This window comes from Argopecten irradians, chromosome 2 (assembly GCF_041381155.1).
Source record: "Argopecten irradians isolate NY chromosome 2, Ai_NY, whole genome shotgun sequence".
Classification (NCBI taxonomy): Eukaryota; Metazoa; Mollusca; class Bivalvia; order Pectinida; family Pectinidae; genus Argopecten; species Argopecten irradians.
In genome coordinates, this window is record NC_091135.1 from 45,061,147 (window position 1) to 45,080,402 (window position 19,256).

The window sequence follows — 19,256 nt, forward strand, 5'->3', positions numbered from 1 at the left end:
GGATTCATCCAAATTCACAAAGTTTAATGTTTTGTGAAAATCAAAATCATGTTTTTACATATTAGAGCCTTTTGTATGAATGACAATTTCAAAAGCTATAAATATGATTCACAGGATAAAAGGTCATGTGAAAAAGTTCCAAACAGTAGATTGCAAATGTTTACACCCGTGAAATTTTACTACGATGCAGTATATGAACAAAATGATTTTAATATAGTGAGGCTTTTGCATTGGAAGACAGTCCCTGGGTCCGAAAACTTTGTAAATCTCTTCAGGAAGGTATACATATGTGTATGATTCCTAATATACCAGGTTTAACTGTAATGAATATACAACAGAAGATTTCTAAGAATGAAATTCCTGAGTTTGGGGTACTGTTCTTCCAATGTGTCACTCATTTTTTCTCTCTATTTTAAAATGTTTTCTTTACAATGCTTCAGAGCTAATTAAAAAGAATTTTGTTTTCAGCTGTTTCTCATAGATATTCTGATTCATTAGTTTATTCTTTTATGCCATGCATATACAGTGGAACTTGGTTGATACGAACTCGGATAATTTGACAACCCTGCTTAATACGAAGTACTTTGCTGGTACCGGCCGAATTCCCTCTTTATCTTTGTTTAAAGAACTCGGATAATTCGAATTTCGGTAAACTTGAAGAACTCGGATAATATGAAGTAAATTTTGGGTCCGAATGACATAAATCATACATAAAATGTTCTTATAACTCGAAATGAGATTTTTTGGATAACTAGTTCGCCGAAAATGCCGATTTTCTTTTTCATAAATGTGCTGTAGATCAGCATTTCAAAATATATATCTGGGTTTTATTTTTATAATTTTGCAACTACCATCGGCGATTTTGACATCTCTCTTGTTCACATCATTTTACGACATGGAACTAATCTAGATATACCAAGTAAAGATATCGTCAGTAGACATGAGAACTCGCTTAATTTGAACACTCGTTTAACTCGAAGTTTTATCTTGGTCCCTTCGAGTTCATATTAACCAAGTTCCACCGTACATCAAATGCAAAACTTTTTAGAAGTTGATTGATGCAGTTGAACAGCTTGACTAAGAATTACCTCTGTTCATCATTTGAACCTTGTGTAAAGATGGACATTATTTAATCTTCTGTGACCTGTGTGTTCTTAACCATTTCAGGATTCGCTGGGAGGAAACGCAAAAACAAGTATTATAGCTTGTGTTCATCCTGACTCCAGGTAACTAGAAGGGGTAACAAAATATGGTGGGAATTAAGAAATTATTTATAGCCTAAAAACGCTTAAGTCTATCTATTTCTTTTACAGTGATTCTAGAAAAGCACTGGTATATTTGACAGACCAAGCTTGTGTCCATGCTAAACTGTTTATAAAATAAGCTATTTCAGTTTTAATAGTTTTTTTTTTGTTATTTTAATTTCTCTTTAAGTTCATGAAGGATATCTTTCAATTCTTGACTAGAGTATGATATGTAATTGTTTTCGAATGATTTAAAACAACATAACAAATTATTTGTTTAATACTGATATCTGATCAGACACCCGAGATTGATTAGTTTCTATTTTGAATTTAAACTTCATGTTCAAATCATTTAATGCTTCCTTGTAAAAAGCCAGTAATATCAATACAGATATTCCTCGAAAATAACACTCATGAAAATAATTTCAGAATCCTAATAATGACTTTGTATCTTGTTTCTTTTGAGACATTTTGGCGAGACTCTATCAACACTACAGTTTGCTAGACAAGCAAAAATGATCAAGAACAAGGTAAGAGTGAGTGATAGAATGTCCAACGCTTGTTGGCTGCACTGGCCCTAGAATTAGTGATAAAATCAAAAACTTTTATATCACTGCCGTAACATAAAATATTAAACCCTTTCATCCTCTGCCATAGCTGCCCATAAACTTGTGGCAGAATGTCAAAGACTTTCATTCTCAGCCACAGCGACCCACAGGGACCTGGTACGAAAATTTTTAACCAATAGTATACATATATATATTATAGTATCAAGGGTATAAACTCGGAGGTTGAGAAAAACGGACCTATTTTTTAAATACTGTGATCATTTTAATAAATGGGTTCTATACAACATTGACGGATATCTTACCTTAAAGAGAAATAATTTATCTTTCCATTGAGTGCTTGATGAACAAAATTGGCCAAGTATTGACGAAGTTATGGCTTGATGAATCGGGAAATTTACGAAAAATATGCTAGGTAGACATTTCCCTGTCTGGTCGAAATGTCGTTTTGGCTCTAATGGGCACCTCAAAAAGCAAGCCAAAATCACAAAATCTACGCTTGTTGTAGTAAACAGTACCCAAAACTGTGTTCATCCACAATCTCCTTTGGAGGTGCCATGACCCGTACTTTGTAGAAACTCTATTTAAATATCGTGTAGCTCACTTACTTTAACCGTCACCGCCATGTTCATTTTTCTCTCGGAACGCTTCTCGACTTTACATATCGTGACTACATTATGCAAATTATGTTATGTTGTGCTTGTGTGTAAACTCGAGAAGCGTTCCGAAGAACAAATGAACATGGCGGTGACGGTTAAAGTAAGTGAGCTACACGATGTTTAAATGGAGTTTCTACAAAGTACGGGTCATGACCCCTCCAAAGGAGATTGTGGATGAACACAGTTATGGGTACTGTTTACCACCACAAGCATAGATTTTGTGATTTTGGCTTGGTTTTTGAGGTGCCCATTAGAGCCAAAACGACATTTCGACCGACAAGGAAATGTCTACCTAGCATATTTTTCGTAAATTTCCCGATTCATCAAGCTATAACTTCGTCAATACTTGGCCAATTTTGTTCATCAAGCACTCAATGGAAAGATAAATTATTTCACTTTAAGGTAAGATATCCGTCAATGTTGTATAGAACCCATTTATTAAAATAATCACGGTTTTAAAAAAAAAAATTGTTTTTCTTGACCGCCGTGTTCATACCCTTGATACTATAATATATATATGTATACTATTGGTTAGAAATTTTCGTGCCAGGTCCGTGTGGAGCGACCCAAGAGCTAGAAATACTAAATAATATATACATATGGTTGAGAGGTACTCGTATTACAGACAGTAAAGAGTATGTAATCAGTGTTGGATATGACTTACATCATTTTTTAAATTACATGGATAAAAAAATGGCGGAGGGGGATAAAGGCTTCTGTACTGTATTATTGTACTCTTTTCCATTACTACTGATATTGATTATTGCTTTAGTAAGGCCAAAAAAATTTAATAAATTGGTTCTCAGGCCCATGCACATTTGAACTTGCAACCCCACAAAAATGATAAAATAAAATTGTTTGCAAGCTCTTCCGCTATCTATAAAAAAAATCTGGAAAAAGTAATGCCGCATTAAATCTGCCTGTACATTTCAATTAGAATCTCCTTATCTCTGCTCTTTTAAACGCTTGAATATAAGGCATTAGGTAACTGCTTGGAGGAGTGGCATGGGTAGCAGAATACAGTAGATTTGAAAAATTCAGTAAAATAAAGTGCTGGCTTTAATTATGTACACACAGCTTTTTAACCTTAAATAACACCTATAAAAAAGTATATATATATATATTATTTAATCTACACAATATTTGCTATTTTTTTGCAGTGTTCATTTTTGGACTGGTGTGATTTTTGTGATTTTTCAAACCTGTAAAAACCATGGTAACCATACCATTTTTTTATATATTTTTTTAATTGCAACAAATTCGGATTTTTGACCCAAAATCACACCCCCTCTAGATAATTTTTTTTCTTGAACACAGTTTAAAACCAAACCTCACTGTCAGCAGAAAGCAGCCTATTTCGACTTAGGTATGACATAAAACTTTTGAGCAATTTTACCGTGTGCCACATGTATCAATTTCTGCTACTACAGTATTGAGTATTTCAATCTTACGCACATATTTGGATACCCTCTAAACCATTTATCTTGAACCCATTTTGCTGGATTTCTTTAAGCAAATGAGAAGCATCTAGATGGGATTCACCAATTTTAGGACATATACAGTGTACATTTTGGAATTTTTTATGCATATATTAAAATAGGGGCTTTCTGTTTAGTAAAGATCTCATCCATGGCCATTTGGTCTTTCTGTACACTACTACCATTGCATTCAGAAATTTGTTTGTGCGAGGTTATGCATATCAGTATCATCAGAAGAATTCCGATTGAGCAGCATGGTCTGAAAGTGATGCTGATCTCTTCAGATTAGAAAGGGATCATCCATTACCCTACCCTGGAACATTTTAAACGGTTACTCCTATGGTTGTACCTTTATTGAATTGTATGAGGCCATAAAGGATGGATCTTTCGAAATATCGAAAACGTGGTCATTTCCGGAAAAATGTAAAAATTGTCCGGGAACTGTGAGAATTGGAAAAACGAAAACGGACATTGGGGACAAGGCAATGATTACTATGAATGTTTATCATACTGTGGAAACAACACTTCATATGTTGGGGGTCAGAAATAAAAAGAAATTGCACTCATTGGTATTAGAGGCCATAAAATGACACACACAAAAAACAACAAAAAAACAAAACAAAAAATGCCTCCCTCCCTCATCTCTTTTTGGAAAAAGTGGCCTGTGAACCAATTAACAGGAGTCTTATTATCTTTCAGAACAGGCGGTACAATTGCACTTTCAGGGGGTACTTATCTTCATTTGTATATGTGTATGCTATCTTATGTAATTTAGCCCAAATCAGGCGGTACCGCAACCAGGTTTAACCAGCAAAAAGTACCAGCTACCGCCTCATATTGAAACCCCTGAAATAATTTTAAAAAAAATTGGCCTAAAGCAGAGTAAATGTTTGTTGGATGGACATTGGTATTAATGGAGAAAATGTAAAAATATATATATATAATTTTTAAAGACGTATTGGTCAAATTGTACTTCATTAAAATTTTGATGCAACTGAGAAATGGATTTCTGTATCAACATATGATTATCATACCAATTGGGTATTGACTTTAATTAACAGGCCATAGTTAATGAAGATACCCAGGGAAACCTGATGTCTTTACAAGCAGAGATACGGCGCCTGAAGGAGGAGAACCAGAAATTAATGACAGCAAGAGGAGACACTGCTTTAAGTAAGACATGCATTGTTTACTATGATTTTAACTGTGTCATATGCTATAGGGATATATTTAAGTGGGTCAGCAGTTCAGTCTGAGTGCAAAAATTATAATTTCCTATTTTTGGTGAAATAAATTCTATATATTCTTAGTTAGATAGAAACAATTATGGTATCTAGACTTTCATGTCTTTGAAACAGACTTGGATATAACTGGTTCAGGCTTTTGGCATATAATATATGCCAAAAGTCTGAACCAATAAACCTAGTAATGATCTCTAATTACAGTTTGTGGAAAAACAAACTGGTCTATCTATCCCTTTGATTTTATGCTCAGACACTTAACTCTAATTTCCTTTTTTGACATGCACTGTTTATTCTGTTTTTTAGTTTGTGGACCAAACTCAAAATAACACCTTGTGTTTTCCATTAGTCACCAGCAGCTGTTGTCTTTCTTATATTCAAACAGGTAATTTACAGCCACAATGCCCAAAAGGTCAAGAATCTGGTCCGTCTGTGTGGAAGGAGAGATTTGTCAATGCAATGATGTTGAGGGAGAAATGTGATGGAGAGAAATTGGTTAGTATCTCCTAGTGCTGTTAACACATAGATAGAGAACCTCACATAACCCGTTAATGATTATGAATCTTACAATTCTGTCTGCTATATAACTGACTTTTGAGTATGGTGCTACTTACATGTATCTAGTTGCCATGGTGGCTTCAACATTTGACTGTGAAATAAGTACTATTTATTCATGTTAGGAACATAAAAACTGACAAATGAAAATCAATTTTGCTTAAAAGCAATGAGACTCATCATTCTCAAAACTATGAACTCATTTCAGCCACTTTCAGAGAAAATTCAGAAATTAGAAGAACTCTGCAATAAAAAGGATAAGATGCTACAGTCAACAAAAATGATCATTAAGTTTCGAGAAAGCCACATCTCAAGACTGGAGAAAACTATCAAATCAAAAGAAGGATGGGAGGATGCAGAAGAACGTCTAGTGAGTATAAGGAGGAGGAAAAAACAACTTGTCCCTTCAGACACATTTGGACTCTTGGACCCTTGCTGTTGATAGGACATACTCCTGTATCTGTTTTTATCAAGTTTGTCCCTTTTATTAATGCATAGATAACATTATTGGCAAAATGTATCAAAAGAGGTGATGGTATTGACAATGCATTCTGTAATTATGTTCCATGTATTGAAAACCTCAAGTCATTATGTGCAAGTTAGAATTCTTAAACTCCAGTGTGTGCAATAGTCAACAGAGATGTCTCCCATTAATCACAAAGCGATACTTAGAAGTATTGGAGGTTTGTTACTATGTGATATCACTGATTTTGGTATGTATTTCAGACTGATCTAAAAGCAGAAATAAGCAACTTAAAGTACAGACTAGAACACAACCCTGTGGTAACCAAGTACGATCTGGAGATCCAGCATCTGAAGTCAGAACTGCATCAATATAGAGCCAGTGGTCTTAACCTGGAGGCTGCCTTAGGAAGCCAACAACGGATGGCAGAGTTAGAGCAATTGTACTTTGACCTAATGGCTAAACAAAGCAATGCTGGTAATTCTCATTTAGAGTTCTTATGCCCTCACCATGAAATGGAGAATTTGAGTTTCAGTGTTGTAAAATGAATAATGTCAAGGTCATTGTTGCTGTTATGAGAAAACAACTCAGCACTCTAGCAGCTTCATTTCCAAAAAACTACAGAAAAACCCCTCAAACTCCTCAAATACCTCCATTCATGAAACTGACCACATGGTCCCGACTGTGTCCCTAGTATAAAATGTATGTATGTTGATTCCAGATAGCTCGATCAAACCACTATACTTTGAATACTCCTTATTCCTCAAACAGAAATTTATCTCCTTTCCATCATATATATTGTAATAAATTCTTATTCAGTTGGTTATGGTATTCAACAAAATTTTACAGGAGATATTATAATAAGCAAATTTCCGTAAAACATAACATTCTAAATAGCTATTATAGAAAACATCAATGACAGGCTTGTATTGTATTGTATTACAGATTCAGAAGAGATGTCTGTGGGGACACCAACACGTACTTCAATAGCCGTAGATACACTGTCTATAATAGAGAAAAACAAGTCATTGGAGGCTCAACTCAAGACAGTAAGTTGGTTTTTATGCAAAATCACTTAACGTCAAGGTAAATACTGTAAACCAACTTTAAATATTTTCATGTGCGATTAAATTTAGCATATTTCTCGGACAATCAGAAATGGTGAAAAACGCATCAAAGTTTTACAGTTGCTATTAAATCATTAATTTCTTTAAGTTCATTAATTATGTTATATTTCTTAGATTGTATCAACTATAAATTGTGATTATCAAAATAACTTTTGAAGATGTGGTCATTGGTACAGAAGTGGGTGGGTTTGATAAAGTACTTCTGTAATTGGTTTGTAGGCATATAAGATCTTGTTTTGTGTTACAGCTGAAACAAACACTAACAGAACAGAAAGAGGCTGCTGAGAAGAGAGAAATGGAGCTGGAATCTGAAGTGACCTCTCAGAAAAAGACTATCACAGAATTGACCAATGTTTTGGAGGCCCAACAGTTGAAGAGTAAGCTGGAGAGGGATGTTCACTTCCAAACAGTGCAGGTCAGTACACCTAACAATATAACTTCAGAAGTTTTCTGTTTCCTTACTTGTTGATAAACTCTGTGTTTCCATGGTCACCACACTGACTCCTGTCACAGAGTTACCTCCCTTATAGTTAATATCAATTATGACATCATTATTTTGTGAGTGAAATACACTTTTTTTATGATATCACTCATGCAAAGATATGACGTCTCAGACATTAAAGTCCAATCCTTACCAAACTTTAAACATAGCTTATGGACATCATTATCACCTCAACACACCTAATTATTGCAGGATTCATTTCAGGCCATGGAATTCAGAGGCTGTTAAACTTAAGGATACTAAATTATTTATAAGACTTGACTTTAAAGTTCATGTTTAGCCTTATTTCTCAAAAAGTATAGATCCAGTTCTAACCAAACTTTAAACATAGCTAAAGGAAATCAATTTCACCTCAAGACACCTAATTTTTCAGGATTCATTTCAGGGTGTGGGATTCAGAGGTTGTGAAACGTAGTGATGCTAAACCATACTAAGCTCTTCTTTTTTTTCTTTTTTTTTTTTTCTCAGATATGTTTGAATATTCCATTATAGATTATGTAAGGCAAAAAAAAAGCAGTATTGCCAACTCACCCGATTTTTCCAGGTTGACCCGTTTTTTAGCCATTTTAGAGAGCCTAACCTGATTGACCCGGCGGGTCATCAAATAACCCGGTTTTCAGCACTGGGACCAAAGTGTCAAAAAGCTCACAAAAATTACTTCAGATATAGCCATTAGCACAATTTCAATCACATCTCAGGGCTTAAGACTCATATCAGACCCTTGTATAATGCAGGTAGCTATGTTTGTGTTTACACAAACTTTAATAAAGGTGTGAAATTGTAGCAATTAATCTATTCAGTCATGCATCACAATGTCTATGATCGTTTTAGCCAAAGCCAGCTAAGAAAATTAGACTGGGCCAATTAATACTGTTCAAAATCAGAAATAGTCTCTTCAAAATTCTTCAAAAGCACAAACACTTGTGATTTCAGACAAAAATTTACGCACATGAATAAAACATAGTCAACGTGAACGGTATCCTGTTGCAGTTGGCAGGCAAGCCAATCATAATGGCCGCCATTTTATTTAGTCGAAGATAATAATGAAATGGGACACATGTAGAACAAAAAATCCAGATTTTATCAAATATCATTTAAAAGATTTTTTGATACAATTTTTTTTTATTAATTATCATATACATTGTATTAATTATGTTATTACAAAAAAAAAAAAAAAAAAATCATCATATATATTATTGAATAACAATATGAAAATAATAAATATATGCATATTCAAGGCTTTTAAAAAGTGTCGAAAATTACACTAAAATGTTGTTTTGCATATGACCCTTGTTTTGACCCTTTCACCCGTTTTTTCAAGGGTGATCACCTGATTTGACCTCATCAGAGGTTGGCAATACTGAAAAAGGTATGTCTGTTTAGGGTCCTCCGACCCTACCTAGATTTTACCCCCCAACCCTAAAATTTTTATTGATAAAAATTGAAAATCTTGTGATGCATCATTTTCGTTTGCGTCCGTGGCAAAGTCCCTCAACTTTTGGGACTTTGCAATTAAACGCACCTGAAAAATGGCGGCCATGACAGGTGAGCCGGCTGGCCAAACGCAGGCAAACTAACCGAGGTACAAACGCAAAACGCCAACCAGACATGACAATTGTGGCCCACTTTCAGCATGGTATGGCTAGTGTGTTGTGTCAGTACTGCGGTGCCGGTGAGTGACAGCGCTAATTGTTTAGGTTTTGTCTGGGTTAAATATCGCTTGTAAATTAAATGTTTTGTTTCAATCCAAAGTTAGTGTACATATTTATTATATTTCAAACTTCTTTGACAATATGCAGTCTGCGTGTAGATTATTCTGTATATCTACAAGTCTATAAAGTGAAAATGAAAAAGGCAAGTTTTTCCATTATGAAAGATATAGAATCTAACATATATTGCAAAATTGAAACAAGAAAAAAAAAATTAAAAGACAATTATTTGTAAAAGAGAAAGAGACAATGTATAGCAGCATGTTAAAGTATGGTGAACAATATAAACTGACTTTTTAATGCATATTTTACTGTCGACGCAGGATTACTTCGAAAGGCACGGATGCATTACGTCTTGATATGTGGATGAACTAGTTACCTGTGTATCTATACACAAAGTGTGGTTAATTTATTCTGGGAATGCAGCGCTTGTTTTCATTGGTCGATTCATTTCTATAAACACGCCCATTTCCTCAAAAATAAGCTTCAGAAAAAACGTGCGTACGAACTATCCGAGTTGAAATCGATATTTAAAAATCAGTTTCAGTACCGATACATATCTGACATAAGCGATGTAAAGCAGAACATTTCTTGGAAAAACACACATTTTGCTGATTTACCTGAAAGATGAATTCTCCATTAACGTGAGCATTTATTTGTACATTTAATTAGAAATCTAACATATACTGTAGGCCTAATGTTAATTGTGTAACAGAAGCCATGCGTGTAGTCAAAGCCCCAAAACAGCACCGTTGATCGAGGCCTTAGAATCTACAATGACGTCCGTAATTATTTACTGGCAGTAAACCACAGAAAATCTAGTTAAGTATTAGTCCTTTGTTATATTTCGTAACTAAACATTTTTTTTAATTATAAATAGAGTCAGTTGTTTTTACGAAACTGCTGCTGAAAATGTTTACATTCTGTTCGTAAAATTAGGTCACAATCGAAATGTCAGATTGTCTACCCCCCTATCGCAGATTGTCTACGTCTAAATTAGATACAGATTATGTTGATATATTTAAACTGATGAAAAGTATGCACGTTTACGTTTACATTGTTAAAATATTACCAACAAGTGGATTGTTTTGGCCGAAGCTGAATATCCAGCGTGCTCGCTGACATGACACAGCGTAACTGGCTTGCCCAAACCAGCGTACGGCACATGTTTACATGTAATAAAACCGAATGTTGAATTTTAATGTCGATTTTAAGTGATATCTTTATCTAGATTTGGCCTAAGGAACATTGGCGATTTCTTCCACGTACATAAAGTACAAATATGTACATTGTTGGGGTGCTGTTTTAAGTACAATATTTCAGCGCAAATAATTTTTATTTACTACATAAAATGTTCATTTAAATTCATTATCTGCTGTTAAAGTCATTGTAATGATCATTCATTCAGTCTTTAATTCAAAAATCTTGTTGCAATATTCAAAATACCGTCATTTATGGGGATCCCATTGTGCCGATTTGCCGACAAAAATCTTACCATAAACTTTGATCATTTGACGTATTCGAACTGTCATTAGTTAAAAAATTATTTTTTTCCCTAAAAAATGTGTGTTTGAACTCTCCATCGGTTCAAATTAACCGGGACATTACCATACAGTATATATGTAAAGTTAATATTAAAACATCAAATTGTTTGTTCTACACCGAAACTGAGAGGCCATATAACTACGTGATAACTGAATTGAAGAGTTTTACGTGCTGTCAGTGTTGTTTATGGGGCGGGGCTTATGAAGTCAGACTCGACCAATCGCCATGCGCATACTGTTAACCATTCAATTTGTGCCTGTAGTGATGAAAGGAACTTCCTCCGTCTGTCTGGTTAGTACTTCACCTGTGCCTTTCGAAGTAATCCCGCGTCGACAGTAAAATATCATGCAAGTACATAGGCAATGAATCTGTGACATGAAATTTATATAAAATATTTTTTTTTTAAATAAAAAAAAATCTGGCCTACCTTCCCTATTTTTTGCCTCATGTGACCCTAAACAAACATATTTGATACTTATAATTGCACATAATTCTTGTTTCTCCTACGCTTATATCAAAACGAGGGACATAAGTTTGTCTGTCTGTCATGCTTCAGTTTCTGCTCTCTGTAAATGTTAACTGATTTCAATTGGTCAGTAGATGTATAATGGGATACTTGAGGCCAAGTTGACTTGCCTGTATCATCCTTGAGTTTAATGCATAATAACTAGGAACATAGTAATCTGATTGACTAATTTGTTTCCGCACTCCTGTCTCCAACACTGTTGATCTATTTTGAAGTATCATGAGATAATTATGGCCAAGTTTAAACAAAATGTGATCAGTGCATGCTTTATAAGGCTAAGTTTGTTTACCACTAAAGTATCTGATAAAACACTCCATATTCTAAAAAGAGTGAGTTGGGGATAAAAAAATTTTGAATATGCTTTTTTGTTTGGTTGCTTTATAATATAATAGCCAATGATTCATCAATATTCTATAGCCATTGACGTGATTTTATTGTGTTTTTCAGACAATAACTACACCAAAGAAAATCAAGTACAATCTCCGTAGTCAGGGCCATATGAACTGTTCTACTAGTCTCACCCCTAGCCTGGACAAAAGCATAGAGTCTGAAGATATGGATGACTTGTTTGCAGAGACAGAACCTCCATTGATGCTGCAAATTACAAATGAGGCACTGAGGAGTGAAGTTGAGCAACTACAGGTAAGTTATGCGTATGTCGGGGACTGATAACAGGTTTGATGGGCCAAGACATAATCATTGTTTATTCTATTCTGTAGTAGTTGGAGTCTTGCAGTATCTACAATGGAACTTTTTTAAACTGGATATCACATGAACCAGCATATAGCCAGGTTTTCAGATCATACCGGTTTTAATTCCATATTTAATTCCATACGATAACATTGGAATAGAGAGGGATCCAAATTTGACAAAGGCCAATTATGACAAATTATACTTTATATTGTTATGTGAATTGATTGTAATTACTTTTTTTTTTTTCCACTCAGAGTTGAGAATATTAAATTTTTTGAGCATTTTCTTTTATTATTTTCATTTTCATAAAAATACTGATTCATGCAATATACATACATACATACATACATACATACATACATACATACATACATACATACATACATACATACATACATACATACATACATACATACATACATACATACATACATACATACATACATACATACATACATACATACATACATACATACATACATACATACATACATACATACATACATACATACATACCATCACATTCATACATACATACATACACACACACACACACACACACACACACACACACACACACACACACACACACACTTATTAATTATTTAGTATTTATAAATTTTATACTGTTCAGTTGATGTTAAAGATTCTCCACCGCAGACAGATCATAAACGATACTCACCATTCAATAATTCGTGTTTAATATTGTATATATATGTCTAATTAACACGAAAAAATAATATGAATTAATTTATTTTAATGTTGGTGCATGCTCAATAAGTATTTCATACCATATAGGACATAGTGCCACAGATTTTTTCGGGATGCAATTAATTACTTTTGATATTTTTATCTTGAAGTAAAATTAGAAGCTCAGATTTTTCAATGGTGGTAATGGTGTAATGTAAGTAACTTTTGTAACTGAAAAAAAATACTAATTCATCTGCTCCTGCTTTTGATAAAGGAAAATACAGTTTTCTGGTAGTGGAGCATCTTTAAATAAACCACAATGTCTGTTATTCAATGGAAGTGTGATGAATTCATCCTAGATATTCTTATAGATAGCTTGTGGGATGTTGTTTTGTTGAAATTATAGTGGGTCACGTTTAGTTTGTTCAATGGACCTATAGATTCAATGTATGATCTGAATGTTTCAGAGTTCTATCAACAACATGACAGAAAGAATTGATGAATATGAGGCCGATTCAATCAAACTTAAACAACAAATTTCAAAGATTGATCATCAAAACGCCCAGCTCACCGAGGTATGCATGATATCTCATCCAAAAGGTCATCTTCGTTATCAAGTTCCCCCTGTGCTGGTATCATTTCAAGTAAACATGAAAATCACAAGCACTGTTCATTTCAGATATATAAATATATATAATGAAAATAACATTTGTTTATTTTTGTTTTATCAAGTGAATATAGCAAATGAAGAGATAACCAAAAGTCTTATTGTATAAACCTCATCAAGAGAGGACAGAACTAAAAATACTTTAAAAACATTAAACCTTAATTAAACTTCTACTTGTGATTGTTTTGCAAAGTAACCTGTTATTTATATAAGTGTGTGTATATTTTGTGTAGATCCTTCAACGGGAAAGAATGGAGAGAGCGACGACAGGTGAAAAATCTGATTCAGAGCTTATGGAACTACAAAAAAAATTACAGGAGGCGGAGAGATGTATGACATGTAAGGATTTTGAAACAGTTTATTTAGGTTTTTCTGGATTTGTGGACAGCCATTAAAATCTTAACTTTATATTAAGCTGGTTTTATTGGATAAACAACCAATTCTTCACTAGTTTTTGGGCTATTACATTTAGACCATTGAGAAGTAGAAAAAATGTAACATACACTTCAGACAATGTGAAGTGCTCTATAATGTCAAGTCTATTTGCACTATTCTGGAAGTGGAAGACGTTTTTGGAACAGTAGGACACTAGGGAATGTAATTATGTAGGCAGAATTAAAAAGAATTTTAAAGACTTTTAAAATGTTTTGGCAAAAAAGCAGGAGTAAAAGTTGGTAGGGTCCTTTAATTTCAATATTGTAGAAACCATATTAATCAAGTCCTAGCAACTTCAGCTTTTTACAGTACTTTTTCTGTATGTTACAATTTAAATGTGAAAATATATTTTGTTTGTGCAGCCAAGGATTTATAAGTGATAAGGATTCGTCACTGTCTCTCTACACTACTAAACTCCACTCAAGACGCATATAAATCGAAAAGAAAAAACATTTTTCTCAACAAATAATTGTCTTATCAATTTAAATGAAACACCATTGTAACCATTTCACGACATCCGATCCTTGTGTTAAAGACAAGATTTAGAAGAAATGTTGTAAATTTTTATTAAAAAATTACAACATTTCATGTAATGACAGCCTGCTTTAGAATGTAAGACGTGACATCGCACCTGCAAGCTATATCAAAGGATTCGCCAGTGGATATCAAAGGGAAATCAGTCGTCGCCCAATGTTAGGGTCAGTGCACAAATACAAAAAGGCTTGCGACATATTCATCCAAAACCCCAAGTGACTTATCCTCATTACCTACATTCTTGGTACTGCTAGAATAACCAACATGTTTTATTTCTAAATAAAATTTATGATATGTTGTTACTTAAATGCAGATTTTAAAGAAGAAGCTGAGGATTTAAAGGTAGTTCTGGACTCCTCAGACAAAGAACTGAAAGATCTGAAATCCAAAAAGACTGAAGATGAGGGCAGTTTTGAGACCACCATAGCCACTTTACAAACACAAGTAAGATTAGTATACTGGTGAAATTGTTTGTTTGTTATGAGTAAAAAAACTATATACAAATAATTGTATACTTTTGAACAATTTGTGATCCACTGATATTTTAATTTTCTTAAGTACTTGAAAATATTTCAAGCATCACATTATATTGTGTATTTTTAGCCAACCATCACCAGATGGTGGGCTGGTCAAATTGCCTTTCATCAGGAAGCCATCTTAGATTTTGATAGTTAAAGTTTGTTACCGCTACTCCTCAGAAAGTGCTGATAGAATCTCTCAAATTTCATTTGTAGGTTCTCCTAGAGACCTAGTTGTGTATATCGTATTTTAGGACCAATCAGTCAACATTGGTTACAGCTATTTCTCAGAAAGTACTAAAGGGATCTTTCTTAAATTTCATATGTAGGTTTCCCTTGGGCGTAGTTGTGCATATTGCATTTTGGGACCAATTGGTTAACAAGATGGCCGACAGGACACCATTTTGGATATTGATAATTGTTGGTTACTGCTATATCTCAAAAAGTACTTAATTTCATATGTAGTATGTAGTAAAAGTTTGAAAAGCAGAGAAAAGATCCCTCTTTCCATTGTCAGATGTAGATCAGTCTTTGGTGGGTGCCAAGATCCCTCCTGGATCTCTTGTTTCCTTTGAAATTCTTGTCCATTTGATCTTGATATTTTTGGTAATTTCTCCTCTTTTTATTTGTTTTTCTGAAAAGCTGATGCAAGTGGAAATGGAAATGAGCAAGATGACGAAGGAATACAGTAGTGTTTGTGAAGAACGAGACATCCTTCTGGTCAGTGACATACTGCTAGTTTATCCTAGGAGATGTACCTACATATTTTGTCAAATGAAGTTTTTTAGATCCTCTGACCAATTAGCCATCCTGCTTTTTCTGTCGTCATGCATCATCCGTAAATTTTCACATTTTAAACTTATTCTAAAGTGGTCAGATGACTGTTACGGCCCTTGCGCCTGTTGTTTCACAATAACAATACAATTTGCATCATTAAGTCATAAATGTTCCACTGAAAATGCATGTCACTATTTTCACCACCAGTAACAATTTAAGTGAAATGCAGCAGAATGAATGAAAAAAAAAATATCTATGACCTGTAATGTTGTCTGTCCCATCCTGCATACGTCATGCTTTGATATATAGAGTGGAGGCATTTATGTCTTACAAACATTTATAGTTAAAACTGTGTATTGTATTGACATGTAAACAGCTGGAGATGGAAACTGCCCAGGATACTGTGATGTACAATGAGTGCCTGGTGAGGGATCTCGAGAAACAAGTGCAGGAGGGTAAAGAGAAACTCGAGGATACCCAGTCTCAACTTAAGGTTTGTTAATTACATACTATATTCTTCCTTCTAATACTACATTTAAAGAGACAAAGGTGTACCATCACCATAAATTATTCTGCTTTTAAGACTTAATGGTATTGATCTCAAACTCTTTTTTACTAATTGACTCTAAAACTAAATAATCACATCACTTAGATATGGAAGTGTAATGTTGTCACAAGAAAAGGTCACTGTTGTTGAAATTTTGATCTATATCTAAGATAAAACTTTTCCATGTTCACATCTGTTTGGGAAATATAATTTGGTAAATGGTTTTGTTTTAGACGGTGACCAATAACCTAGCCACAGAGAAATACAACCATGACCAGTTGGTGTCTAAAACACAGCTGGAGGGAGCTGCACAGGTAAGGGCCATACAAAATGCTTCTTGATCAAATTAGGTCTTTGAATTCACCAGGTGCAACTGTACATCTTCCAAAATTAAATGTATGCTGAATAACTGCTGGTGCTGATATTACAAAAGTTAAGAGATCTTAACCTAAGAGGTCTTAACCCTAAGGTCAGTCAGTTGTTCAATTAACAATACCCCTACATATGAGTGTATAATGCATGTATCCACCCTATTGTTATTCAGGAACAGGAAAACTTGAGACTTGTTCAGGAGAAGGAGTTGCTACAGTCGGAGGCTGAGTTAGCTCAAAATAAGATTGAACAACAAGACAAGACCATCCAGAACCTGAAAGGAAGCACCAACGCAGCCCAGCAAATTATCTCCAACCTGCAGAAACAGCAGGAACAGAACAAGGTCAGCATATACACTAACCACTGTTAAACCATGGTGGTGTCCTACCATTCGTCTGAGACTACTATTAGTACTTGTGTATTTAAATGGTTGTACCAGGATGGTCACCGGACTGTAAAGTTAATTGGCAAGTTCTTAATTTTAGGTCACCTTAGACCAAGTCTAAAGTGACCTAGTCTAATTGCTTTTTGTCCATCGTTCAGCATCCTTGTATTGGAGCCACCATGGCCGAGTGGTAAAGATGTCTCGACATATTACAACAAGCCCTCCACTTCTGGGTCACCAGTTTGAATGTCATGTGGGGCAGTTGCCAGGTACTTACTGCTGGTTGGTGGTTTTTCTCTAGTTACTCTGGCTTTCATCCACCAACAAACCTGGCACGTCCTTACATGACCCTGGCTGTAAATAGGACATTAAACTAATAAAACTCAAACCCTCATTCAGCAAATTTAATGAAATTTTGCACAAACCTTCTGAGGCATAAGGCCAATCAAAATTGTGAATTATATGGCCAACCCCCAAGGGGACTGTGGGTGGGTCCAAAAGGAGTAAAATTGACTAAAATTTCAAAAATCTTCTCCACTCACAGATTCAAACAAATTTCTTAGATTTAAAGGTCTGAAGGCCCACTATAAAATTTGGGAATTTCATGGCCCTGGGGTCTCGGTTTTTCCCCTGGCGAAAGGGTTAAATTTCTATATATTTTATATAGAAAAAAACACCTTATATGAGCATTACTTGCTCAATTTTCATGGGAAATGAGTCAAACTTAGTTTACAGAATTATTAGCCTCAGATATCGTTTTTTAAAACATCATATAAGTCCCTGACTGACACCTAGGGGTCAGAGGGGTAAGGTCAAAATGGCTAAAATTTCAGAAATCATTTTATGAATTCAAAGATATGATGGAACCGAATACCACTTTCATAGACTGAAAGGTCTTAAGGCCCTATACAATATTTATGGCCCCAAGGTCTCAGATTTTCCCCTGGGGAGAAGGTCTTATTTAATTTAGTTTATATAGAGAAAACACGTTTATGAGCAATATTTGCTCAATTTTCAAAGGAAATGTAATGGAATCAAATATCTTCATAGATTAAAATTTTAAATTGATATAATCATTGACTGAAGTGGGGCCTGATAGGCCAATATATTTAGTGTTATATGTCTTTGTTTCATTCTGGATCCTAACTCAGGTGAACGTTAATGCCCATGGGCCTCTTGTCTAAGCTTTTTTAGGCATATTAACAAATATTAATATTTTAGCTTGTCTTTATATATAAATTCATTTTGTTAATACCATTATGGATGATGTTTATGATACATAGTTAGGCTTAGATATTATCTTGCAAGCGTTTTAATATTTGCAAATGGCCCTCCTTGCAGAAGATTTTGAAAGTACAAAGTGTAAATACCTAGCAAAATTAGGTATTATTTAGCAGGAAATATGTTAAAGGAAAATTCAGATGAAAAGGAAAAGTGTATTTGATTACTTGTAAATCTAAGGTATAACTTGTGAATTTTGATTTCTGTAGGAAGCTGTTGCTGGTTACATGTCTCGTATAGAGGAACTGAGAACTGCCCTCAGTCAGGAGACAAGCAAACAGATAGATCAAACACAACAGTGTCAGAGTCTTAGCACAAAGCTTGAGGAGCAGGCATCTGACCTAAAGACCATGGAGCAGGTCAACAGAGAACTACAGGCCAAGCTGGAGGCCAGGGTCAGCTGTCACAATGCTGAGGTAGGTAAAGCTCAACAAGCTGGAGGCCTAGGTCAACTATCACAATGCTGGGGTAGGTAAAGGTCAACAAGCTGGAGGCCCAGGTCAACTATCACAATGCTGGGGTAGATAAAGGTCAACAAGCTGGAAGCCCAGGTCAACTATCACAATGCTGAGGTATAGGTAAAGATCAACAAGCTGGAGGCCCAGGTCAACTATCACAATGCTGGGGTAGGTAAAGGTCAACAAGCTGGAAGCCGAGGTCAACTATCACAATGCTGAGGTATAGGTAAAGGTCAACAAGCTGGAGGCCTAGGTCAACTATCACAATGCTGGGGTAGGTAAAG

At 34.7% G+C, this 19,256-nt stretch overlaps 1 protein-coding gene across 1 annotated transcript in view; it reads left to right on the forward strand.

Moving 5' to 3' along the window:
- Positions 1 to 19,256, forward strand: part of LOC138315654 (kinesin-like protein KIF15) — a gene marked incomplete at its 5' end in the record, with an annotated part of 63,050 nt that overhangs the window by 8,008 nt on the left and 35,786 nt on the right. The window contains 17 exons of the mRNA XM_069256835.1: positions 1,168 to 1,226; positions 1,711 to 1,774; positions 5,009 to 5,120; positions 5,574 to 5,683; positions 5,952 to 6,113; positions 6,470 to 6,683; positions 7,152 to 7,255; positions 7,581 to 7,748; positions 12,063 to 12,257; positions 13,466 to 13,573; positions 13,899 to 14,004; positions 14,948 to 15,078; positions 15,795 to 15,872; positions 16,306 to 16,422; positions 16,710 to 16,790; positions 17,021 to 17,191; positions 18,724 to 18,930. Of these exons, the coding sequence (XP_069112936.1) occupies positions 1,168 to 1,226; positions 1,711 to 1,774; positions 5,009 to 5,120; positions 5,574 to 5,683; positions 5,952 to 6,113; positions 6,470 to 6,683; positions 7,152 to 7,255; positions 7,581 to 7,748; positions 12,063 to 12,257; positions 13,466 to 13,573; positions 13,899 to 14,004; positions 14,948 to 15,078; positions 15,795 to 15,872; positions 16,306 to 16,422; positions 16,710 to 16,790; positions 17,021 to 17,191; positions 18,724 to 18,930 (2,187 nt within the window). The remainder of the gene's footprint in view (positions 1 to 1,167; positions 1,227 to 1,710; positions 1,775 to 5,008; positions 5,121 to 5,573; positions 5,684 to 5,951; positions 6,114 to 6,469; positions 6,684 to 7,151; positions 7,256 to 7,580; positions 7,749 to 12,062; positions 12,258 to 13,465; positions 13,574 to 13,898; positions 14,005 to 14,947; positions 15,079 to 15,794; positions 15,873 to 16,305; positions 16,423 to 16,709; positions 16,791 to 17,020; positions 17,192 to 18,723; positions 18,931 to 19,256) is intronic.